We start from the raw sequence: 27573 nt of genomic DNA, 5'->3' as shown, positions 1-27573 counted from the left end.
GCCATTCTCTTATCCTTTGTACTACCTGGTGGTTGTGGCTGGCCAATGATACAGCTCTAGTGGCTGATTTGAGTGAGAAACATCAGAAGTTGGCGACTGAGTTTTGAAAAGTGTGTGAAAAGAGAAAGTTGAGAGTAAATGAGAATAAGACCAAGGTTATTAGGTTTAGTAGGGTTGAGGGACAATTCAATTGGGATGTAAGTCTGAAGGGAGAAAAATTGGAGGAAATGAAGTGTTTTAGACATCTGGGAGTTGACTTAGCAGCAAATGGAACCATGGAAGCAGAAGTGAGTCACAGGGTGGGGGAGGGGGCAAAGGTTCTTGGAGTGATGAAGAATGTCTGGAAGGAAAGAATGTTATCTCAGAGCAAAAATGGGAATGTTTGAAGGAACAGTAGTTCTAACAATACCATATGGTTGAGGCATGGGCTATATATAAGGTAGAACAGAGGAGGGTGGATGTGTTGGAAATGAAATGTGTGAGGACATGTGGTGTCAGGTGGTTTGATTAAGTAATGAAAGGTAAGAGAGATGTGTGGAAATAAAAAGAGTGTGGTTGAGAGAGCAGAAGAGGGTGTGTTGAAATGGTATGGCCATATGAAGAGAATGAGTGAGGAGAGATTAACAAAGAGGATATATGTGTCAGAGGTGGAGAGAACAAGGAGAACCAGGAGACCAAATAGGAGGTGGAAGGATGGAGTGAAAAAGATTTTGAGTGATTGGGGCCTTAACATACAAGGGGTAAGAGGTGTGCAAGGAACAGAGTGAATCAGAATGATGTGGTATACTGGGGTCAATGTGCGGTCAATGGACTGAACCAGGGCATGTGAAGCATCTGGGGTAAACCATGGAAAGGAAGAGTGACAGAAGTTGTTAGAGATGCCCTTATGTAGAGACCAGAAACACCTTTCAGTGGATGATGAGGAAAGGTTACTGTACTTCCTCTGAACAAAGGAATGCTTTGCCTCATGGTAAAAAACTTGCAATGATTACAGGTAGTAATAAAAGCTGAATGGGAGTCAAGATAGGGATAGTTTTTCCAAGCCCAATATGCCTGATTCCTTGCTTGAATGGCCTCAGAACAGGAATAGTTAAACCATGGACTGGAAGGAGAGGTTGCCTCGGAGAGAGAGAGGGTATAGATGCTTCCATTCCAAAAATGATAACCTCAGCTATGTGTTTGGTGGAGACTAAGACAAAGCATCACCACGTAAGACACAGTAATTTATGTAAGTTATTCCATTTAGCTTTGTTGAGATGCCAGTGTTTCTGCTTGTGTGTGTGTGTGTGTGTGTGTGTGTGTGTGTGTGTGTGTGTGTGTGCGCATGCATGCGTGCATGTACAGTTAAAACATACATTTATGAGAATGTGATCAGATGAGCAAATTGGTGGCAAGATTGTGTAGTTACAGCAGGACAGACTAGTGGTTAAAAAAAGATCCAGAATACTAGTCTGCTTTAAGTTACTGAGAATGGAGAACATGAGGGTTTCAATCACTCTACCATCCTCAACAAGTAAAGTCACAATTCTGAAATAAGAGAAACACTCTGTGTACAACCTAACAGCACGATAGCTTGAGACAGACTGAGACCGAAACACAAAGTGAGTCTATCCCATGCTACCAAAAACATGTGTGATATGAAATGCCCATGGTGCAGCATTTGAATTTTTCATTTTTCATTTCATTTATCTATCCTCATTTGTCTATCAAATCCGAAATCCATTACATCAAGGTCTGCCAAATCAGGGGTTGACTGTATACCTACAGTATCAGAGTTCTGGATGGTGAATAAAGAGAGTAAACAAAAGTTCAAAAAGTTGTATGATCCAAAAGAATGCTCAAGAGATGTTTCACATACATATGTATTTACATATGGATAAGTAGTGAATAAACTATCTAACATGATTTTTTCAATTAGTATGATAATTGTTGGTGTCAGCAAATACAATTTTAAAACTACCAGCCCTACCTTATGTTTTGAGTCCCATATTCTTCTACAAGATACATAAGTCTGGAAAGGCCACATTGCTTAAGACGAAATTTCTGTTCATGAAATCGTCCATCCTTAATGCTTGAGGCAAGGTCATCCATTCTTTTACGTTCAATGATGTAAGGCAATACCAGCTCTCGAGGTTGCTGTTGGGTATTAAGAATGAGATTGGATTTCCAGTTTTCTAAAAAAAAGTGTCAGATGAGGATGCTCCTATTGTATGATACTTAAAATGGCATAAAGAAGAGAAGAATTAGGTTAATCTATTTCTATGTCAATCTATATATAACTCATGCCTATCATCAACTGGAATTCTCCCAAGGGGGTGGCCATGGCAATTGAGTCTCCATAACTAGTGAAGTTCAGTACCGCTTCTTTAGCCTTTAGTACCTTACCTTTAACAGGCCACTGCCAGAGGGCAACTGTAGTGCAGTGTTTGCAAAGGCTCCTACCAATGTTCCTACAGACAACTTCTACCTAATGCTCCTACCTAAAATGTTCCTACCTACAACTTCTACTTAATGTTTCAAACTAATGCTCTTGCCCAAAAGTTCCCAACTACTGCTTCTGCCTATTGCTCTGACAAAATTGCCGAAGGGCAAGACTAGTGCACAGTGCTCACAGCAAGAAAATCTAGAATTAAGAAGAATGAGCTACTTTTGTTGTGCTGTCAAATGTTATGTATGACAAGAAGAAACTGTATGTTTGTGTACAGAATACCAGTAGTCCACGTGTGGGTGAGGCAGAAAGAAAAGACAGCTAGCTAAGTCAGAGGAGTTCAACTTTTATCTATCTATCTATATCTCAGATGCCTCTTCCAGATGGAACTCTCTTAAAGGGGTGGCCATGTCATCAGAGTCTCTGTAACTAAAGAACTCCAGTGCTGCTTTTTAGCCTTTAGTGTCTCACCCTTAACAGGCCAATGGCAAAGGGCAAGTCTAGTGCAGTGTTTGTAGAGGCTCCTACCTAATGTTCCCAAAGACTACTTCTATCTAATGCTCCTACCTACTACTCCTACCTAATGTTTCTGCTTAATGCTCCTTCCTACTACTTCTATCTCCTGCTCCTACTGTTTTGCCAAAAGGCAGGGCTAGCGCATAGTGCTCATCAAAGGAAAATCTCGAGTTATGAAGAATGAGCTGTGTGAGTTAAGTGTGTCAAGTGTTACAATGACAAGGTGAGATTGTATATTTGTGGACAGAACGCCATGTTATTGAGGCAGAAAGAAAAGATGCTAACTGGGTCAGAGGAGTGCAACTTGACAACAATGAAGTACTGGCTCACAACGCAGCCATCACTAACCCTCCTGATACCCAGGCAAGCAGAACTGGTAATTCACCTCCCTAGTCGATGGCTGCCTACCAACTACACTTACATTATATGTATCATACTTTGTATCACATTAATCTATCAACCTACATTAAAGAAGCCAAACTTTTACTGTACCAATCTATCTGTTACAATGCAGATGTCATGTCACGCATTATGTCAACCTATGTGCCATATCAATCATTTTGCTTCTATCAAGGGTGTCATACATTATGTTAAATTGATCTACTATTTATTCATTTATTCATTTTGCTTTGTCGCTTTCTCCCGCATTAGCGAGGTAGCGCAAGGAAACAGACGAAAGAATGGCCCAACCCACCCACATACACATGTATATACATACACGTCCACACACGCAAATATATGTACCTATACATCTCAACGTATACATAAATATACACACACAGACATATACATATATACACATGTACATAATTCATACCGTCTGCCTTTATTTATTCCCATCGCCACCTCGCTACACATGAAATAACAACCCCCTTCCCCCTCATGTGTACGAGGTAGCACTAGGAAAAGACAACAAAGGCCCATTCATTCACACTCAGTCTCTAGCTGTCATGTAATAATGCACCGAAACCACAGCTCCCTTTCCACATCCAGGCCCCACACAACTTTTCATGGTTTTCCCCAGATGCTTCACATACCCTGGTTCAATCCACTGACAGCACGTCTACCCCGGTAAACCACATCGTTCCAATTCACTCTATTCCTTGCACAGCTTTCACCCTCCTGCATGTTCAGGCCCTGATCACTCAAAATCTTTTTCACTCCATCTTTCCATTATTACTTACTCGATTAAACCACCTCACACCACATACTGTCCTCAAACATCTCATTTCCAGCACATCCACCCTCCTCCACACAACTCTATCCATAGCACACGCCTCACAACCATGCAACATTGTTGGAACCACTATTCCTTCAAAAATACCCATTTTTGCTTTCCGAGATAATGTTCTCGACTTCCACACATTCTTCAAGGCTTCCAGAATTTTCGCCCCCTCCCCCACCCTAGGATTCACTTCCGCTTCCATGGTTCCATCCGCTGCCAAATCCACTTCCAGATATCTAAAACACTAAAACATTATGTTAAACTGATCTACTATAGCTACTTATATAAATACTGTCATGCCTTTTATCATACAACTCTAAGTAGTACCTACATTCTAATACATTCAAAGTTATAAGTTGCCCTATCTATATACCAATGTCATAAATATCACACCTTGTGTCACATCAGTTTCTCAGTCCATATTCAAGGTGCCATATCTTGCAGTACATCAATCAATATACGTACATTAAAGGTGTTATACATTGTATCATAAGGTGAGTGAAAATGGGAAATTTATCAACGACCTATAGGAAATGCTAAACTATTAGTATAAAAATCCTGCAGGCTCTCTGAAAATTTAATAAAAGAAGTTATCCGTGAGGCGAAGCATTCCTTTATTCAATGGAAGTGCGACAATCTCTCCTCATCACCCACTGATAGGTCTTTCTGATCTTTAACTAAGGGTATCTCTAGCAACTTCTGTGACTCTCCTTCAATTTTCCGTTCTGACTGTACTGTAGCTGTCTCTTCCACAGACAAAGCAACTCTCTTTGGTTCCCATTTCTTCTCAAATTCCACCTTGGATGATTCTAGTATGCCTTCATTCCCTGATGCTCCTCTTACTAACCCCATGCCTCTTCCTATAATATCTTTTTGGGCTGTCCAAAAAGTGCTTCTTTCTCTGGACACAAGAAAGTTTATGATAGCATCCATCCCCATGTACTGAAAGAGTGTGCCTCTGAACTTGCACCTGTGCTTGCTCATCAGTTCCAAATCTGTTTAAAAATCAAAACTTTTCTTTCTTAGATGCATGCACTGATACATCTCATCCCTGAGAAGGGTGGTCATTCTGACCTCTCTAACTATCGTCCTATTGCTTTGACATCTACTATTTCCACTTTTTAAATCCCTACTCAGCTCCTATATCCTTAGACACCTCAAAAATCACAGTCTTCTCTCTGATCACCAGTGTGGCTTCCATAAGGCAAGATTCACTGGTGGTATTCTTTCCTATCCTACTAATGTTGGGTCATCATCCCTGAAAAGTTTTGAGGAGTCATGTGTAATTGCTCTTGACATATCTAAGGCTTTTGAAGGGTGTGGCATTGGGGTCTCATCTCTCAGCTCCCCTCTTTTGGCTTCCCTTCCTCACCTTGCTCCCCCATATCTAGCTTCCTCTCTGGCAGATCTATCTCTGTGGTTGTAGATGGATCAGCCTCCCTCCTTTTCTCAATCAAGAGTGGTGTCCCTCAAGGTTCTGTTCTGTTCCTACTCTTTTCTGCCTTTTTTTCAATGATTTCCTCTTCTCCACAAATAATCCAATGCACTCATACTCTGACAACACTGCATTCATCTACATCCTTCAATTTTGCTCCCACTTCTCTCACTCGATCTGCATCTTGTCTTAACACAGCTTCCTCAATAGACTCAGACTTGAACAGGATGTCTTAGAGGGGTACACAAAATCTTGTTTAGTTTAATGCCTCCAAAGACCCAATTTCTACCTATCTCTCAATAGAAAACTCCTCACAACTCTCATTTATCCTTTGGAGGTTCTGTAATTCCACCTCTTGACTCCATACATGCTATGTATTACTGTAACATCCACTCTTTCTTGGAAACCCTACATTACAGGAATAGCTAAGGCTGCCTCTAAGAAACTGGGTGTCCTGTTTAGATGTCGAAACTTTTTTTCTTTTGAGCAGTTGCTCCATTTATACACAGGATTGATTTCTCCTTGTATGGAGTACTCCTCTCACATCTGGGGTAGTTCTAGCTCTGCATTCTTATTTGACAGAGTTGAGTCAAAAGCAGTCCGACTTATAAACTGTCCCAGGCTAACTTCCAAACTTGACCCCCTTGTCCTATGCCACAATGGTTCACTTTCCCTCTTCTATAGGTATTACTTTGGTTTTCGCTTCTCAGAGCTGGCTGCTTGAGTGCCCACACCACTAGCTAGACACGCAATACTCAGCAAGCTACTGTGTCACATGCTTACTGTATGGCCACCGGCAACTCAAGGGTGGGCTGCTTTGACATCTGCTTCTTTCCCTACACATCGAAGTTTTGGAACTCTCTACCCTCTCATTTCTTTCCCAATAACTATGTCCTGGTACATTTCAAAAGACACGTTTTTCACTTCCTCTTTTCATTTTCTGTTTCATAATTCTAATTTCACTTAAGACCCAGCCTTGATGAGGACTTTTGTCCATGACTGGAGCCTAAAAAAAAGAAAAGAAAATGCTTTTTGAATGTATGATACATGAAGAAAGAATGTTTGCATAATGTATTACAACATCCTCAAAAAAATAGCAAACCATGATAGGCACTTATGGCAACATGGAAGATAAGAACTGAGAAAACTAGATACTGAATGAACATATATGTCATTACAACAACTACTTTTTCTTGGTCCTCCCAATTTGAAAAACTGAACTTAGTTTGTACCAATAAAATCACCAACTCCTAAACATATTCAAGCACTATCCAGGACCTAGTCTTTAATATCTTAATGGAGCTAATCACTCCTCGTGTCTTTAATACTCAGGAAATTACCTCCCCAGCATTTTCACAACTAGGAATAGACTCCACTATTTCTGTTGTTCAGACACTAACCCAACACTACATTTACTATCTGGCCAATGATCCACCTTACACCTTGTAAGTATTCTGTTTGTGTCTTTACTGTCCACTATTAGTAAGCATTACTTCATGTCTCCTAAAAGATACTGTACTTACACAAAGTTTATCAAATTCATATCAACATACAATATATACTAAGTGTTCTGTTCACTAAAACTACATTTAACATGGAAGTAAGGGGAGTGGGGGAGGAATGGGATGTATTTAGGGAATCAGTGATGGATTGCGCAAAAGATGCTTGTGGCATGAGAAGCATGGGAGGTGGGTTGATTAGAAAGGGTAGTGAGTGGTGGGATGATGAAGTAAGATTATTAGTGAAAGTGAAGAGAGAGGAATTTGGACGATTTTTGCAAGAAAAAAATGCAATTGAGTGGGAGATGTATAAAAGAAAGAGACAGGAGGTCAAGAGAAAGGTGCAAGAGGTGAAAAAAAGGGCAAATGAGAGTTGGGGTGAGAGAGTATCATTAAATTTTAGGGAGAATAAAAAGATGTTCTGGAAGGAGGTAAATAAAGTGCGTAAGACAAGGGAGCAAATGGGAACTTCAGTGAAGGGCGCTAAAGGGGAGATGATAACAAGTAGTGGTGATGTGAGAAGGAGATGGAGTGAGTATTTTGAAGGTTTGTTGAATGTGTTTGATGATAGAGTGGCAGATATAGGGTGTTTTGGTCGAGGTGGTGTGCAAAGTGAGAGGGTTAGGGAAAATGATTTGGTAAACAGAGAAGAGGTAGTATAAGCTTTGCGGAAGATGAAAGCCGGCAAGGCAGCAGGTTTGGATGGTATTGCAGTGGAATTTATTGAAAAAAGGGGGTGACTGTATTGTTGACTGGTTGGTAAGGTTATTTAATGTATGTATGACTCATGGTGAGGTGCCTGAGGATTGGCGGAATACGTGCATAGTGCCATTGTACAAAGGCAAAGGGGATAAGAGTGAGTGCTCAAATTACAGAGGTATAAGTTTGTTGAGTATTCCTGGTAAATTATATGGGAGGGTATTGATTGAGAGGGTGAAGGCATGTACAGAGCATCAGACTGGGGAAGAGCAGTGTGGTTTCAGAAGTGGTAGAGGATGTGTGGATCAGGTGTTTGCTTTGAAGAATGTATGTGAGAAATACTTAGAAAAACAAATGGATTTGTATGTAGCATTTATGGATGTGGAGAAGGCATATGATAGAGTTGATAGAGATGCTCTGTGGAAGGTATTAAGAATATAGGTGTGGGAGGCAAGTTGTTAGAAGCAGTGAAAAGTTTTTATCGAGGATGTAAGGCATGTGTACGTGTAGGAAGAGAGGAAAGTGATTGGTGCATGTGAGAAATTGCAGAAGCTGGTGACTGAGTTTGGTAAAGTGTGTGAAAGAAGAAAGTTAAGAGTAAATGTGAATAAGAGCAAGGTTATTAGGTACAGTAGGGTTGAGGGTCAAGTCAATTGGGAGGTAAGTTTGAATGGAGAAAAACTGGAGGAAGTAAAGTGTTTTAGATATCTGGGAGTGGATCTGGCAGCGGATGGAACCATGGAAGCGGAAGTGAATCATAGGGTGGGGGAGGGGGCGAAAATTCTGGGAGCCTTGAAGAATGTGTCGAAGTCAAGAACATTATCTCGGAAAGCAAAAATGGGTATGTTTGAAGGAATAGTGGTTCCAACAATGTTGTATGGTTGCGAGGCGTGGGCTATGGATAGAGTTGTGCGCAGGAGGGTTTGTGTGCTGGAAATGAGATGTTTGAGGACAATGTGTGGTGTGAGGTTGTTTGATCGAGTAAGTAATGTAAGGGTAAGAGAGATGTGTGGAAATAAAAAGGGTGTGGTTGAGAGAGCAGAAGAGGGTGTTTTGAAATGGTTTGGGCACATGGAGAGAATGAGTGAGGAAAGATTGACCAAGAGGATATATGTGTCAGAGGTGGAGGGAACGAGGAGAAGTGGGAGACCAAATTGGAGGTGGAAAGATGGAGTGAAAAAGATTTTGAGTGATCGGGGCCTGAACATGCAGGAGGGTGAAAGACAGGCAAGGAATAGAGTGAATTGGATCGATGTGGTATACCGGGGTTGACGTGCTGTCAGTGGATTGAATCAGGGCATGTGAAGCATCTGGGGTAAACCATGGAAAGTTGTGTGGGGCCTCGATGTGGAAAGGGAGCTGTGGTTTCGGGCATTATTGCATGACAGCTAGAGACTGAGTCTGAACGAATGGGGCCTTTGTTGTCTTTTCCTAGCGCTACCTCGCACACATGAGGGGCGAGGGGGATGGTATTCCATGTGTGGCGAGGTGGTGATGGGAATGAATAAAGGCAGACAGTGTGAATTGTGTGCATGGGTATATATGTATGTGTCTGTGTGAGTATATATATGTGTACATTGAGATGTATAGGTATGTATATTTGCCTGTGTGGACGTGTATGTATAAACATGTGTATGGGGGTGGGTTGGGCCATTTCTTTCGTCTGTTTCCTTGCGCTACCTAGCAAATGCGGGAGACAGCGACAAAGCAAAATAAATAAAATAAATAATGTTAAAACAAAAATAAATAAGGAAAAAATATTAACTGCAAGTATCTCATATGCATGACTAATACTGTTTGCTGTTAGTATTTCTGTTTCACTCATAAGTTTCATATTCATTTTATGAAGAGGAGGAGGAGGAGGAGGAGGATTTCTTTGAAAAATTTTGTAGTAATACAACACTATAATAAAACACAAAACATAGATCACACAAGGTATTCTTTTACCTAACTGCCTTTTGCACTTTTGGAAAATGGCAGAAAAACAAACAAACAAAAAATGGCCTTATTTGCACACATTAACATCTAGCTGTTGTGTCTAATGCACTAAAACCAGAAAAAATCTGAAAGTCGAATGCTACTGAGCCCTAAGGAAGTCAGACTGGAGGACTAACTGCAATTATCATCTTTAAATCTGCAGAGACCTTACTTTAACTTAAAAATACATTTGTTGTGAATGATAGTCAAAATTTTAATATCTAACATATTGTGAGCAATGCAACAATAAATAAAACAATCTTTTTCAGCTTTTCATTTGTTGAAATTTCAACTAATTTTTAACAAGGAGTTTAATGAGGGTTGATGTGGAGAGGGGATTCACTGGTTGAATCCAGAGAAAGAGTGAAACACATGACTAATGGAGTCCAGTTTAGCACATTACTGGGTCACCTCCTAAAGTCATTAGATACAGTTTCATTCACATTAAAGTATTTTACAATGTAATACTGGATGTTCAGTATACAAAGTGTATAATATTCTACCTCTTCCTGCAACTAAGTATTCATTATTTTGCAATTTTACAAAAAGAGGTCAAAAGCTATATGATGAGGTTAAAATGTATATAAATGCATGAATCTTACCTTAATTACTCCACTGTGATTGATGTTTGAGAGACGTTCTCGACACACCCATAGAAGTCACCAACATGCAATTTACGTACAGTCATATCTAATTCCATGTCTGTCTAATTCTGTAACAATAATGTCCTTCGCACTTTGCTTTCCTCCAGTAAAGCTGTAGAAGAATGTTAACTTTAGTATTTACTACATAAATGCCACATACAAATCCTTCTGTTTATATTTGCATTTCTCACACATTCTTCAAAGCAAACACCCGATCCACACATCCTCTGTAACTCTTTCCTGAAGCCTCATTGTTCCCCCTAACCTCTCCAATACCAATCTATCATAAATCGTATCAGGGACACTCAACAGTTATACCTCTATAATTCAATCATTTACTTTTGTGCCCCCTTATTTTAGACAATGACACTATATACTGGCATTCTGCAAATCTTCAGCTAAACATACACTGAAAATTCTATGTAACCAATCACCATCACTTTCCCCATTTCTTGAAAAATTCAACTGCAATCCCATCTACTCCAATGGCTTTGCAATACTTTATCTTATGCAGGACATTCAATACCTGTTCTCGTTTCATCAAACCATTAGCCACGATTCACTCATTTTGTAATTCTTCACATCCTTAGTATCTCACATCTGCCACTGTATCATAAATGTCATTCAAAGGTCCTTCAAAATAATCATTCCATTTCCTCTTCTTTGCCTGTTACAATTTCCCCATCTGCTCCCCTTACTTATGCTCTCATTTGTTTTGTTCTGCTACACTATTCACTCTTTCAAAAATATTTTCTTATTTTCCCTCACCATAACACTCATTTGCCCTCTTTTTCAACAATAGCACCATCTTAATATTCTAGAACTTTTATCTGTACATCTCCTAATCACTCGCATTCCTTCCCTGCAAATAATGTACATTCACTTCTCTTTCCTTTTTCACTAACAACCTTATTTCTTTATCCCACTACTCACTAGCCCTTCTCACATGGCCATATCTCACCATCCACAAGCTACATGCTTCTTTTGTACATGTAAACAGTGCTTCCCAGATACCTCCCATTACTACCCATCCACCTTGTTTTGTAAACTCACCTTTTGCCACTCTTCATTTAATCACTCTTGGTATCTCTTCACAGAATCCTCTTTTCCTTTCTCAATAACTTACACCACCCTCTCACCACCTTTACCATTTTCTGTTTTCCTAAAGCCTCAACAAACTTTCACCTTTGCCTCCACCAAGTTATGATCAGGCATCCCACTAGCTCAGCAGATTAACAAGCTGTTCACCATCTTCATTCACCCTAGGTACCCCATGCCCCTCAGTTATACCCTCAACTATCACATCACCCATTCTTGCATTCAAATCACCTATTACTAATGACACGCTCACTCACACAGCTCCACTTTGATCATCTTTTCCTGCATAGTGAGGCACCACATCAGGAAGAGACAAGGACAAGCTTCATTTGCTCACCTCCACTCTCTGTCATGTATTATGCACCAAAACCATGCCCTGGTTCAGAGCATCTATAAAATGTACATTTATATAAACAAACTAGATGTATTATGTCTTAAATACCTGTACAAATTGTTCAATAAAAGACCTTACTTAAATTTTTGGACAGCTTACTTAATGTACAGTGGGGTAGTAACAATTTAAAACAGATGAGGGATTTGAAAATATGAGGATTATGATCCCAGCAATCTTAACCAAAGATACTGGAAAATCAAATTTACTTACCCTCCAACTGTTTCAGCATTGTCAACACACAACAGTATTTCATATTCTTCAGGACAAAAAATAAACTGAGGAGTGGGAGTTGGTTGAAGTATGTTTTGTCTTTTTAAAGAGGAACAAACATCATTCAGTTGAGTATTATGTGATAATGCCTGTCTTTTTTCAGAAGGTATAACTGGGTCAGCAGCACTCTGCACAATTCCACTGGGGACTCTTTCTGCATGAAAAAAAAAATCACATATAATTCTCCTAACCAAAGAAAGAATCACACAGCTATTTTGGAAAATTCCTAAATCTATCAATTTACTTACATATGGAGAAGGCATATGATAGGGTGGATAGAGATGCTTTGTGGAAAGTTTTAAGAGTATATGGTGTGGGAGGTAAGTTGCTAAAAGCAAGAATGTAAAGCATGTGTACGAATAGGAAGAGAGGAAAGTGACTGGTTCTTAGTGAATGTCAGATTTGCGGCAGGGGTGTGTGATGTCTCCATGGTTGTGTAATTTCCTTATGGATGGGGTTGTTAGGGAGGTGAATGCAAGAGTTTTGGAGGGGCAAGTATGCAGCCTGTTGTGGATGAGAGGGCTCGGGAAATGAGTCAGTTGTTTGCTGATAATACAGTGCTGGTGGCTGATTCAGGAGAGAAACTGCAGAAGTTGGAGATGGAATTTGGTAAAGTGTGTGAAAGAAGAAAGTTGAGAGTAAATGTACATAAGAGCAGGATTATTAGGTTCAGTAGGGTTGAGGGACAAGTTAATTGGGAGGTAAGTTTGAATGGAGAAAAACTGGAGGAAGTGAAGTGTTTTAAATATCTGGGAGTGGACTTAGCAGCAGATGGAACCACGGAAGCAGAAGTGAGTCGCAGGGTGGGGGAGGGAGCAAAGGTTCTGGGAACGTTGAAGAATGTATGGAAGGCAAGAACTTTTTCTCAGAGAGCAAAAATGGGTATGTTTGAAGGAATAGTGGTTCCAACAATATCATATGGTTGCAAGGTATGGGCTATAGACAGGGTTGTGTGGAGAAGGGTGGATGTGTTGGAAATGAGATGTTTGAGGACAATATGTGGTGTGAGGTAGTCTGATCAAGAAAGTAAAGAAAGGGTAAGAGAGATGTGTGGTTGAGAGAGCAAAAGAGGGTGTGTTGAAATGGTTTGGACACATGGAGGGAATGAGTGAGGAAAGCTTGACAAAGAGAATATATGTGTCAGAGGTGGAGGGAAGAAAGAGAAGCAGGAGACCAAATTGGAGGTGGAAGGATGGAGTGAAAAAGACTTTGAGCCACTGGGGCCTGAACATACAGGAGGGTGAGAGGCGCGCAAGAAACAGAGCGAATTGGAACGATGTGGTATACCGGGGTCGATGTGCTGTCAATGGATTAGCCAGGGCATGTGAAGCGTCTGAGGTAAACCATGGAAAGGTCTGTGGGGCCTGGATGTGGAAAGGGAGCTGTGGTTTTGGTGCATTACACACGAAAGCTAGAGATTGAGTGTGAACGTATGTGGCTTTTTTTGTCTGTTCCTGGCACTGCCTCACTGGAGGAGGGATGCTATTTCGTGTGTGGCGGGGTGGTGACGGGAATGGATGAAGGCAGCAAGTATGGATATGTAAATGTGTATATATGTATATGTCTGAGTATGTATATGTATGTTGAAATGTATATGCATGTATATGTGCGTGTGTGGGTATTTATGTATATACGTGTGTATGTGGGTGGGTTGGGCCATTCCTCCTCTGTTTCCTTGCACTACCTCGCTAACGCAGAAGATGGCAGTTAAGTATATTAAATGATAAATAAATACATAATTACTTGCTCATCTTTCCTGCCTTGGTGGGACACCATCAAAAACAGATATCTGAGCCTTCACATAAGTATATATGCATGAATCTTTCTTCTGTTCTTACTTTTAGAAAGTGATGCTACAGAAAGGATGGATTCCCAGCCCCAAGCCCAACACAAGCTAGTCACCTTCTAAGACATGTATGAAAAACATGGGTAGGATTCTTCTCCCATCGTTTGACATAATTATCCACAGTTATTCTAGATAGTAAACCCTTATCACAATAAAATGAAAAATAAGAGATTTTGAATGAGAAAGAATCTCCAGGGGAAAATCACTGCTCCATATGTGAGGATAAGTAGGTTCTGATCAAGTTGACTCTTTTCTGTACTTTGACAAAAGACCCATGGAATGCATGCTCAATCATTTTCCCTTATGGAAGCTGGAAGACAAAAGTACAATGAATCCAAACCATTCAAGTACAGTATCTAATCCACCAAAAAAATCTATCTAGGCAAATTAGTTAACTGTACCTATGAAAAACTGGATTTCAAGATCTAAAAATCCTTTTCTCCCTGCAATGGAGCTCTATGAGCACAGAATATGTGGATATAACACTCACAATATGACATCATAAGAAAACAATCCTCCCAGTGCCATGCATTAGGTTTCTGGGAGCCTTGATCTTTAACATTCACTTTTAAGAATTAGGTCTACAAACAAGCCATGAACTCTATTCAAGCTCCTCATACTTTTTTCTTAACCTTCATTTTCCCTTTCACTGGAGGTGGACATTTACCCACTTCACCTATGTTCCCATTTGTTTTCTTGATTTTCTCAACAATTAGGCTCCTTCAAAACATTTTCTTACTATCCCTGAAGTCTGATGATAATCACCATACATTTCATCTGCACTCTTTTCTAGCCCCTTCACCTTCTTCTTGACCTCCTGCTACTTTCTCTTCTATAACTCCCAATCACTCTCACTCCTTCTCTGTAAGTAACACAAACACACCTCTCCTGTTACTTTCACTACAAACTTAACTTCGTTATCCCACCACTCATCATCCTTTCTCACATGTCCACTCATCATCCTTTCTCACATGTCCACCCCTCACCTTCCACATCCCACAAACTTCTCTTGCACATGCCAGCACTGATTTCCAAAACACTTCTCATTCCTTACCCACTTCCCTAGATTCATTTACTATCACCTTTTACCATCACACACTCAATATTTCCTGGTATCGCTTTGCAAAAGCATATTTTCCAAGCTCACTTACTTTTAGCACCCTCATCTCATCCATATCATTTCCTTGTTTCCTAAAGTCAATACAAATCTTCACCCTTGCCTCCACATTCACATCCAGTTTCTTCTTTTGCATGTCTATAAATTTGTCTGTAATCTGATAATGTCCACTTTCCATTTTCCCTACTCACCCAAGTATATTTATTTATGTCCCTCTTTTTAAACAAGGTATTTCCAATCACCACTTCTTTTTCAGCACAAAACTCCTCAAGCTGTTCATCATTACCATTTACATCACTGAATACCCCATGTCCCCTAATTATACCATCAACTGCCACATCATCCATTTTCATATTCAAATCATCCATCACTAATACCCAATCTCTCACATCAAACCTGCTGACATGCTGACTCAGCTCCTCCCAGTTCACTTGCCTCTCTTCTTCAGTCCTCTCATGGCCAGGCGTATAAGCACTAATAATTGCCCAACTCTCTTAATCCACTTTCATTTTTACCCACATCATTAAGGAGCTCTTTCACACATTCCAACAACTCCTTCAGCAAAAGTGCTATCCCTTCCTTTGCTATCACCCTGACACTAACCCGACTTTATCCACATGATATTCCTAAACCCTTTCCCTTGAGCTTTGCTTCACTCAAAGGTAAAATATACAGGTTCCATTCCTTAAAGATATTACCTATCTGTCCCTAATTCACATCTTGGTTACATCCACACACATTCAGACACCCCAGCCTGAGCCTTTGAGAAGGATGAGTACTCCTCACTTAGCTCCCTCTTCTGTTCTAACTTTTAGAAACTGAAATATAAGAAGGATAAGGTTTCCAGTCCCTCTTAGTCATCTTCTAGAACATGGGAAGAGGCACATATGGGAAGTACTCTTCTCCTCTCTCCCCAAGAATAGGGGACAAAGACTGAAAAAATTAATTCTGTTCACAATTAAATGAAACAGATCTGATGTGAAAAGCCTCTCATTTCAAAGAGACATATGCTTTAACCATCAAAAAACCTACATAATATAAATGATGAAATCAATATTTGTATGACTATGTCATACATCCATCCAGTTTTTGCTGTCTCAGTATGGAGAACATTTTCATACCTGAATTCTTGTGTGTAGCTTCCTCAAGATCATGACTGCCTTTATGAAAACTAGTCTTTCCGGGTGCAGTTGGGATGTAGGACACTGCACTGCTCTTCAGATCTCTGTTACAGAAATTTTTCTTATGTTTTCTTGATTTGCTTAATATAGGATATGGAGCCTCAGCTTGAGTGTTCTTAGTAACAATACTTCCCATATCCACCTGACAATCAGCTGGGCTACCAGATGGACAGATAGGGCTGCAGCTTCTTGATTCCACTATTGTGACATCATGAGAATTGGAAGATGCTGAGTATGGTAGTATGGAGTTACATCCAGCAACAATTAACTTGGCTGATATTGCTTCCCCTTCAGAAGTTAAGCTATATCTGAATGTAAAGTGGAGAAAAGGAACACCACATCTTAATGAAAATAAACCATTAACATGGCTAACTCCCCCTCCCCCAAACAAAAAGTTTTCATCCACCTACATTTTTCTTTTCAACTTAATTGCTTCTCCTATATTCATGGAGTAGCATCAGGAACAAAGAAATAGCAGCCTCATTCACAAATATCCACACTCTAACCATCAAATATAATATACCTGAAATCAGCGCCTTCCATCCACAATCAAGCCCCACAGACTATTTCATGGTATCCCATGTCTGCTTCATTTGACCTGATTAGTCCCCATGCATAACTCTTACTCTCCTGAATGTTCAGGCCTCAATACCCTAAAGCCTCCTTCTCTCCATCCTTCCATTTCTTTGATCCACTTCAGACACATAAATCCTCTTCAGACTTTTTTCACTCATTCTCTCCATATGTCCAATATTTGAACCATTTCAGTATAACTTGGTTGGCTCTCTCATACATACTGCACTTTGCACCACACCTTTCTTTTATACTGCTGTTCCTTGCATAATATACCCATTTACCACCACATATAGTCCTCAGGCATTTCATTTTCATCATGTCCACACTTTTCCTTTCTTTTGCATCTAAGACCATGGCTCACCTGTAAATACACTATCAGAACTCTATACCTTCAAACACACCGATCTTTGTACTAACACACAATGACCTCTCCATGTACTCTTTGATGCACCCAAAACCTTAGCCTCCTCTTCCATTCTGTGGCTAATTTCAGCTCCCAACCATCAGTTGCCACAATCATACTCAGGTAGCTTTAGCACTTCCCTTCCTCCAAGTCCTCTCCATTCAGACTAACCCCCAAACCATCCTGTCTCATCCTCCATCTGGATATAATTACCTTGCTTTTGTGCACATTTGCTCTCCAATTTCTCTCTTCACATACTTTCCTAAACTCTTTCACCGGCTTTTAAAGTTTCTTTCAAGAGTCTGCCACCAAAGCCGTGCCATCTACAAGTAGCAAGTGATTCATCTCCCATGCAACTCTACCCTATGCATACTGCTAATATGTTCCTTGCTCTAAGAGTTTTACATTTACCTCCCTAACCACCTTTTTTATGATCATATTAATAAAGTGATGACACTTTCTTGATGCAGACTCACCTTCACTAGTAAGTGCTCACTCTCCAATTTTCCTGCGTGCACACATGCTTTACTTCCCTCACTGCATTTAGTAACTTTCCATTTACTCCATATACATACAAGTAACAATTAATTTCTGCTCACACTACAGTAAGAACGAGCGTACGGTTGCTTAAAATTATCATAAAAATACATACCTAAGCAAATTAATACAACTATAATAAAACATTCTAAATGATAATATAAGCACAACTTTAATGAGAACTGAGATTTTACATATCTGTACATTGAATGTGGGAAAAAATAATCAAGACTTCACTAACATCCTATTCAATATAAAAATTTTGTACATGGTTCATGTATATTCAATCTGATGCATATATGAGACTTGTAGTTCTATAACTTTTTCCTCTTTCATTCATATAACATCTTCATTATGAATAGTTACAGATAACTTCTCTATAATTCTCTATCAATATAACTTGTAACCTTAATGACATACTAAATGAATCTCTCTGTCTCATGCATGATCTACGTCTGTTCTGTCTCCAGTGATTTTACTTTATTCAGCAATTCATCAACTACCATTCACTCTGTATGCTTATGCCTTCTGAGTATAGTGATGTGTGACTACCTGATGACAGATTCCAAACATCTCTCTTACTTCTGTAATTCTAATACTATCCATAAGATAGGTTTGTATAACAATACTTAGCCATCTACTTATTTCCTATTGTATTCTCCAGATTATCTATCTTCACTGAATCCATCCATATTTGCCATATATGTCATGTAGAAAACCTAGAGTGTCACATTAATACTCAAGTCACATATACTCATTCATTTACACTTCTAGTACATTTCACCTATTACATTCAAGTCATATTCTCAAAGCAACTCTGCATTCTAAGACTTTGTAGCTTTTACCAACATGACATCTCATTATCTGAAAACTTGTTCTGACCTTTAGAATGATTAAAACAAGAAATACCATTTTTCACAAAGCAACCACCTTACTGTGACTACACTATGTCAGAATCTTATTGCAACTTTGCTACATTTCATTAATTTCACTAAAATCAACTGTCCTGTAAATACAATAAAAGACTGTTTTGACTTCCCTAATTAGGACTATATTACTTACTGTCCCCACCTTAAAGGCCACTGACCCTCCTTCCACCAATCTACAGTTAACACCTCTAGCTTCACAGGATTCCTTAAAGTCCTTCTGATGAAGAAGACTGGTACTTCCAAAATGGAAGATGCAATTCCTAATTCATTCATCTTCCCAGGACAAGCCTGTATTATCATATATCTGTTTGCTTTAGTTCTCTTATAATTTTATTTCCTCTAAGTCAGTCATCAGTCATAAATGTATCCTTTGGGTTCAGAAACCTTGAATTCTGTCTTGTAATGATGATTCATAATAGTGCTGTGGAATACAAAAAATTTTCCTAAGGTGTGTGACGGAGAATCACTAAAAGACCTTTATGTGATATTTTATAATTCTTATATTTTCTAACTGTGAATGGAGCTTCTAGACATAAAAAAATTCATTTTGTACCATGTATATAATTTGACAATAAAGACATCTTAAGTTACATACACAGAACAAAATGAGAAACAATTTTCCTTGCCTGACCAACTAATACCTAAGCATCAAAGTACTGACCCATCAGCACCAAAGGAACATGGCTTTTGACCTTATCTCACAGGTAGATCTGGTGAGGAGCCTTGTTCTTCATTTAGTTTTGATTATCTATATGATATGACTTCCTATCTTTCTTGGTTTTACCACCAGATGAGAGCATGTAATAAAAGACAAAAACTTGGGTAAATCTTACTTATTTTTCCTGTAAGTTATGAAGAATACTGAAGTAATCAAACATCTAAAATGGCAACTACAACTGCAGCAGTTTCAAACTCCTCAAGCCAACCTATAGTGCTCTGCTCTCACCCCACACTATGTACACAAGCTGAAAACTATGACCTGCATAAGCAACTATATTCATTCACGTCATGTCCTTTCTCAGGAGTTTTATATGATTTGGATGCTTATCATTTCATTACTTTTTCAAAATTCCCAGCATCAGGTTCACTGAATCTTGGGGAATGGATTTAGAACAAAATCCCCATTTTACCACAAAAACCTGTCTTTACTTTGAAAAAATTCACTTTACATGACCTCTATTTAGAATGCAATCTTTGTTCATAGCAAGTGAGGCCAGTGCTCTCCAAATTCCTTGAATCTATCTAATAGCTTTTTTCCATCTCTACAGCCAAAAAATTTCAATAATTTTTCTGTCAGATACAACAGTTAATCATGCTATCTCACCTGGATGGATTACCTTCCCGCTTGACCAGTTCCTTCTTGATAAGCATGCTCATGGAGGACCAAGCAGTGTAGTGTGATCCTTCTCTAGCATGACTAAATGAAGAATTACAGAGGGGTTGTGCAGCCTCCATCAGTTCCTTCTTTTTCAAAAAACCTTATTTTATAGAACAGGATAATCACTTTGGCTTACTAACATGATATTCAAACAAATGAGATAATGGTTACTGAGGTAATGAGACTTAATCAGCAATCTAAATTGATACTATTAATGTGTATGGAAAAAGCACTAAAGCAAAATTTATTTTGAGGATGAAACCTTTTCTTTTTAGGCCCGAGCAACAAAGAAACTGCTGAGATCTGTGCCTTAAAACACATCATGAAAGGTAGAATAAACTGCTTAAATGGAAAGTCAAAATTACCAGTAATAAAGATCAGTTCAAACCACCAGCTACTAAGAACTGCCTATGGCAAAGTGAGTCAATATGAATGTACCATTACAACACACAATGATTTAACTTAATATGCATTAAGCCCTACCATCCCAGGCAGTAACTTGCATAATTGAAGATATAAAAGCAATCTCCCAATACGATATATTTGCTCATGACCTAGATTGAAAATTAGGATGGCTTGGTTGGCAACCACTGATCTTTATGGTTTGAGCTGTCAAAGCAAAGAGGTAAGTCTCTCCTGCACAAGTATTTCCAGAACCCTCAAACTAAACTGCAGAGACATGTTCCTTTATTACATGATTAACCACTGTTCATGAGACAGCAACCACTTATATGCATTTTTTAAAGCAATGAAGTCCTCAAAATTAAGCAAGAGAATCATGATGTGAACTGGAATGAAAATACTTATATCTGGAACAATAAAAAAGTGTTGAATATGCAAATGAAGAAAATAAGGAATTTAAATTTCCTTCATTTTCTAAGATGTGGGACAACAAAAAACAGTTTCTGAAATAATGAAGTTGGTGGTATGGAAAGTGGTCTGAAATGCTGAAATGTTCAGAATTTACAGCGCTACCTCGCTGATGTAGGAAACAGCGGTTAAGTATAATAAATGAATAGAAATGTAGATACAGAAATGTTGCCTTAATAGTTTATCTCATCACAACTAAAAAAACAATATGAGCTATGAACCAGCACATTTCAAAAGACAGGTTTTCACTTCCTCTAAAATTCGAAAATACTTTCCCTTGTCTCTTCTTTTTCCCATTCATAAACCTCTATATTTCAATTGAGGCCCAAGCTTGACGTGGACTTTTATCTGTGACTGGTGTCTCCAACATACAAAAAAAATACTTGTTCATTGTTTCTCACCTCAGCAAGGAAGCACCAGGAAAAGCTGAACAGTGGTTTCAATTGCTCACACCCAATCTCTAGTTGTCACATCTAATGCACTCAAATCAGTGACCACTGTTCATAGTCAAGCCTACAGACCATCCTGCAATCTACTCTGACAGCTTCTTTTCCCTTGGTTCAGCCTACTAACTTCTTGCCAGACCACATCACTGTAACTCATTCTAAACCATGCACGTCCCTCATCCTCTTGAATCTTCAAGCCATGATATCTCAATGCCATCATAGTAAAATCTAGTCATGAGTATTCATAGTAGACTGGTAGGTACTTCCCCTTTCTTGTTCCACTTCTGACATGCAGATACTCTTTGTCACTCTTTCACTCATCCTGTCTACATGTCCAAACAATTTCAGCACACTCTGGCTGGCTCTTTCAATCACACTGAGCTAACTACCAAACCTTGCTCTTGTACTGTTATTTCATAAATGATCAAACTGCCTCACACCAGAAAGTGTTCTCAGGTATTTTATTTCTAACACACACATCCTCTTCCAATCTTTTAAATTCAAGGCCTAAGACACATATCCATACAAAACTACTGGAAATACTGTATCTTCAAACATACCCATCTTTGCTCTAACAGACAATTTCTCCTTCCGCACATTCCCTAGTGCACCCAGAACATTAGCTCCTTCTCCCATCCTATGACATTTAATCTGCCATGGTTCAATCTAATACCATATCCATTCCCAGATACCTAAAGCACTCCACTTCCTCCAGGTTCTGCCCACTTAAACTCATATTTAAAATGCCCTGTCTCATGCCCATCACCACATCTAATCACTTTACTTTTGTTCACAACTTCCTCCTTTCACACACTCTCCCAAACTCAGATGCCAGCTTCTGCAACTTTTCTGTTGACTCTGCCACCAGAGCCAAGTCATCTGCAAACAGCAAGGGACTCAAGTCCCCACCATTCCCAGCATGCTGTTGACCCATCTCGTGCTTCAAGACTCTCACATTTACATTTCTCACCTTCCTGTCTATGAACAGTTCATGTCATGGTAACATCAAACACACACAGCCAACCTCCTACCTTCCTACTTGCAAACATACCTAAATCTTCTAAGAGAAACTTCTCACTGCATTTTGTAGCCTTCCTCCTGCACCATACATTTGTAGTTTCTCTATCAACTTTACATACACTTTCTCAAGGTCCATAAATGTTACAAAGAAATCATTCTCTTCCTCCATTGTTCACAAACCTTCAAAGCAAACACCTTGTCTACACATCCTCTACTTTTCCTCAAGCCACATTGCTCCTCCCCTTTCTCAACAACCACTCTCCCATGCACCTTTCTCAAAGTACCAATAATTGTAGTTTCAGAAATTGGCAGTATCAGCAAGAAAGGAAGCTACAGTATATGTAAATCTGTTGTAATACAAAAAGTAAATGAAAAAGCCTTGGGTGAAATAATCTCTGGTGATGGAATGCCACAAAAAACAGTGCAGAGCAGTAAAAAGTGCAATCAAAATTCTTGGTCTCCTAAGTAAGGCTTTTGAAGTTAAGTCTAGGGAAGTCATCCTCACCCTTAATAACTCATAGGTGCATTCCAATATTGAATACTGAATTCAGTTTTGATCACTTTACTTAAAAAAAAAAAAAAAAAAAAAAAAAAATAGTGAAAGAGAAGAGAGAGGCATATAGACGATTTTTGCAGGGAAAAAATGCAAATGAGTGGGAGAGGTATAAAAGAAAGAGGCAGGAGGTCAAGAGAAAGGTGCAAGAGGTGAAAAAGAGGGCAAATGAGAGTTGGGGTGAGAGAGTATCATTGAATTTTAGGGAGAATAAAAAGATATTTTGGAAGGAGGTAAATAAAGTGCGTAAGACAAGGGAGCAAATGGGAACTTCAGCGAAGGGGGCTAATGGGGAGGTGATAACAAGTAGTGGTGATGTGAGAAGGAGATGGAGTGAGTATTTTGATGAATTATGTACATGTGTATATATGTACATGTCTGTGTGTGTATATATATATGTATATGTTGAGATGTATAGGTATGTATTTGTGCGTGTGTGGATGTGTATGTATATACATGTGCATGTGGGTGGATTGGGCCATTCTTTCATAAGTTTCCGTGCGCTACCTCGCTAATGCGGGAGACAGCAACAAAGTATGATAAATAATTATATCAATACGGTTGACTTTCTGTTGTGTGTTTCAACAACTGGTTTAACTGTATGTCATACTTATTGTCTTGTATTTTATACTATTAGAGGTGAACCAAATATTAGTTCTTTTATATCAATTGGAGATTCTACTACAACTATAACAAGTCCTAGATTGGAATTGAGAGTAGGGGCTGTAGTAATAAGATCAGTTTTATCATGATTGTTATTCTCAGAGAGATATATAATTTGTTTGAGATTTTCTTGGAAATTTTAGCTTTAGCAGTAATAAATTTTGGGGGATCTTGGGATATATATTCAGTTTTATGAATATGAATCATAGTTTAAAGGCATATGATAGTTGATAGAGATGCTCCATGGAAGTTATTAAGAGTTTATGGTGTGGGAGGCAAGTTGATACAAGCAGTGAAAAGTTTTTATCGAGGATGTAAGGCATGTGCATGAGTAAGAAGAAAGGAAAGTGAGTGGTTTCCAGTGAATGTCGGTTTGCAGCAAGGATGCACGATGTCTCCATGGTTGTTTAATTTGTTTATGTGTTGGGTTGTTAGGGAGGTGAATGCAAGAGTTTTGGAGAGAGTGGCAAGAATGCAGTCTGTTGTGGATGAGAGGGCTTGGGAAGTGAGTCAGTTGTTGTTCGCTGATGATACAGCATTGGTGGCTGACTAGGGTGAGAAAGTGTAGAAGCTGGTGACTGAGTTTGGTAAAGTGTGTGAAAGAAGAAAGCTGAGAGTAAATGTGAATAAGAGTAAGGTTATTAGGTGCAGTAGGTTTGAGAGACAAGTGAATTGGGAGGTAAGTTTGAATGGAGAAAAACTGGGGAAGTGAAGTGTTTTAGATATCTGGGAGTGGATTTGGCAGCAGATGGAAGTGGAAGTGAGTCACAGGGATAGGGAGGGGGTGAATGTTCTGGGAGCGTTCAAGCATGTGTGGAAGGCGAGAACATTATCTCGGAAAGCAGAAATGGGTATGTTTGAAGGAATAGTCGTTCCAACAATGTTATTTGGTTGCGAGGCATGGGCTATAGATAAGGTTATGTGGAAGAGGGTGGATATATTGGAAATGAGATGTTTGAGGACAATAGGTGGTGTGAGGTGGTTTGATCGAGTAAGTAATGAAAGGGTAAGAGAGATGTTTGGTATTAAAAAGAATGTGGTTGAGTGAGCAGAAGAGGTTGTATTGAAATGGTTTGGTCACATGGAGAAAATGAGTGAGGAAAGGTTGGCAAAGAGGATATATGTGTCAGAGGTGGAGGGAATGATGAGAAGTGGGAGACCAAATTGGAGGTGGAAGGATGGAGTGAGAAAGATTTTGAGCAATCGAGGACCTGAAGATGCAGGATGGTGAAAGGCATGCAAGGAATAGAGTGAACTGGAATGATGTGGTATACCGGGGTCGACATGCTGTCAGTGCATTGAACCAGGGCATGTGAAGCGTCTGGGGTATTGTGTGGCCTGGATATGGAAAGGGAAATGTGGTTTCGGTGCATTATACATGACAGCTAGAGACTGACTGTGAATGAATGTGGCCTCTGTGTTCTTTTTCTAGCTTTACCTGGCACTAATGTGGGGGTAGGGGGCTGTCATGTCATGTGTGGTGGGGTGGCAACGGGAATGAATAAAGGCAGCAGGTATGAATTATGTACATGTGTATATATGTATATGTCTGTGTATGTATATGTATGTATATGTTGAAAAGTGTAGGTATGTATATATGCGTGTGTGGACGTTTATGTATATACATGTGTAAGTGGGTGGCTATGGCCATTCTTCATTTGTTTCCTTGCGCTGCCTCGCAAACGCAGGCGACAGCAACAAAGTACAATATGAAGATGAATAGATAATTTGATGTCAATTGATCTGTCTTCCATTTCTAGTTTTGTAGATTTGTGATTTTTACTTCATTTAGGTTTGCGGCAGGGGTGTGTGATGTCTCCATGGTTGTTTAATTTGTTTATGGATGGGGTTGTTAGGGAGGTGAATGCAAGAGTTTTGGAAAGAGGGGCAAGTATGAAGTCTGTTGGGGATGAGAGAGCTTGGGAAGTGAGTCAGTTGTTGTTCGCTGATGATACAGCGCTGGTGGCTGATTCATGTGAGAAACTGCAGAAGCTGGTGACTGAGTTTGGTAAAGTGTGTGAAAGAAGAAAGTTAAGAGTAAATGTGAATAAGAGCAAGGTTATTAGGTACAGTAGGGTTAAGGGTCAAGTCAATTGGGAGGTGAGTTTGAATGGAGAAAAACTGGAGGAAGTGAAGTGTTTTAGATATCTGGGAGTGGATCTGGCAGCGAATGGAACCATGGAAGCGGAAGTGGATCATAGGGTGGGGGAGGGGGCGAAAATTCTGGGAGCCTTGAAGAATGTGTGGAAGTCGAGAACATTATCTCGGAAAGCAAAAATGGGTATGTTTGAAGGAATAGTGGTTCCAACAATGTTGTATGGTTGCGAGGCATGGGCTATGGATAGAGTTGTGCGCAGGAGGATGGATGTGCTGGAAATGAGATGTTTGAGGACAATGTGTGGTGTGAGGTGGTTTGATCGAGTAAGTAACGTAAGGGTAAGAGAGATGTGTGGAAATAAAAAGAGCATGGTTGAGAAAGCAGAAAGGGTGTTTTGAAATGGTTTGGGCACATGGAGAGAATGAGTGAGGAAAGATTGACCAAGAGGATATATGTGTCGGAGGTGGAGGGAACGAAGAGAAGAGGGAGACCAAATTGGAGGTGGAAAGATGGAGTGAAAAAGATTTTGTGTGATCGGGGCCTGAACATGCAGGAGGGTGAAAGGAGGGCAAGGAATAGAGTGAATTGGAGTGATGTGGTATACCGGGGTTGACGTGCTGTCAGTGGATTGAATCAGGGCATGTGAAGCGTCTGGGGTAAACCATGGAAAGCTGTGTAGGTGTGTATATTTGCGTGTGTGGACGTATGTATATACATGTGTATGGGGGTGGGTTGGGCCATTTCTTTCGTCTGTTTCCTTGCGCTACCTCGCAAACACGGGAGACAGCGGCAAAAAAAAAAAAAAAAAAAAAAAAAAAAAAAAAAAAAAAACTTAAAAAATATACAGACTGAAAGCAGAGTACAGTTTCAAGCTATCAAGGTGATTCCTGGCCTGAATCCTATGATGGTTGACAGACTTAATTTGTTTATCTTCAGAAAGAGAAGGTTAGGAGGTGATCCAAAACAGATATCTAAAATTATCAAAGACTTTGATAATCTTGATCTAATAAGCTACTTAAGGCTTGATTTGTTTCATTTCACTCACAGTAATGGATACTTACTTCAAATGAGGTGAAGTATTTTTTCTTCAAGAGGATTGTTAACAAATGGAATTATTTACCAATTAGTGACTGAAAGCAATACTATAGGTATGTTCAAGAATACATTAGATGAATATTTCACTTTAAGTCCAGAACTAACATTGTTTGCACTTCTTTAGTCACATGACCAGTTTGTAGGTTTTCTCTCTGAATCATCTGTATGTATTTCTACACTTTCCACACTAATCTGAGTTTCAGAAGGAACAAATGGTCCACTGCTGTTTGAGTTCCTTTTCAAACTCTCTTTTATCTCCACACAAAAGCCTCCTCTATAACTTCACCCGCTTTTGTTATTTCCTTCCCACTTGTGTCATTTCCTACATTCATGACACCAAAACAAACATTATGTGCCTCCATCAAATGATCAGGAATTCTACCTGCTGCCCCTTTCAGCACCTTCACATCCAAGAACCTAGCATTTGCATGCCTGTCATTCAATGCAAAATCCAGAATGCACAATGACCCCTACCTCTTTCACCAATGTATACTTATCTAAGAATCTTTCCTTTAGACCAGGTTTTCCTTATCACCAATCCTTTTTCAGCACACAACTCAACTAGCTATTCCCCACTTTCAACTACACAAATCACCCCATGCCCCCTAATTATACCCTGGTCACATCACCCGCTCTTGCACTTAAATCCCTTATCAAGAGGATTCAATCTCCTGCA

At 39.4% G+C, this 27573-nt stretch overlaps 1 protein-coding gene across 1 annotated transcript in view; it reads right to left on the bottom strand.

Annotated features, from left to right (window-relative positions):
* Positions 1-27573, bottom strand: part of mus81 (mus81 structure-specific endonuclease subunit) — an 83100-nt gene that overhangs the window by 24712 nt on the left and 30815 nt on the right. Inside the window, 5 exon segments of the mRNA XM_071672650.1 lie at positions 1970-2174; positions 10396-10535; positions 12126-12339; positions 16270-16637; positions 20099-20252. Coding sequence (XP_071528751.1) covers positions 1970-2174; positions 10396-10535; positions 12126-12339; positions 16270-16637; positions 20099-20252 — 1081 coding nt within the window.

This window comes from Panulirus ornatus, chromosome 17, assembly GCF_036320965.1.
Source record: "Panulirus ornatus isolate Po-2019 chromosome 17, ASM3632096v1, whole genome shotgun sequence".
NCBI classification, from domain to species: domain Eukaryota; kingdom Metazoa; phylum Arthropoda; class Malacostraca; order Decapoda; family Palinuridae; genus Panulirus; species Panulirus ornatus.
The sequence above is the reverse complement of the archived record's forward strand: the minus strand, read 5'-3'. Positions and strand labels throughout refer to the sequence as shown.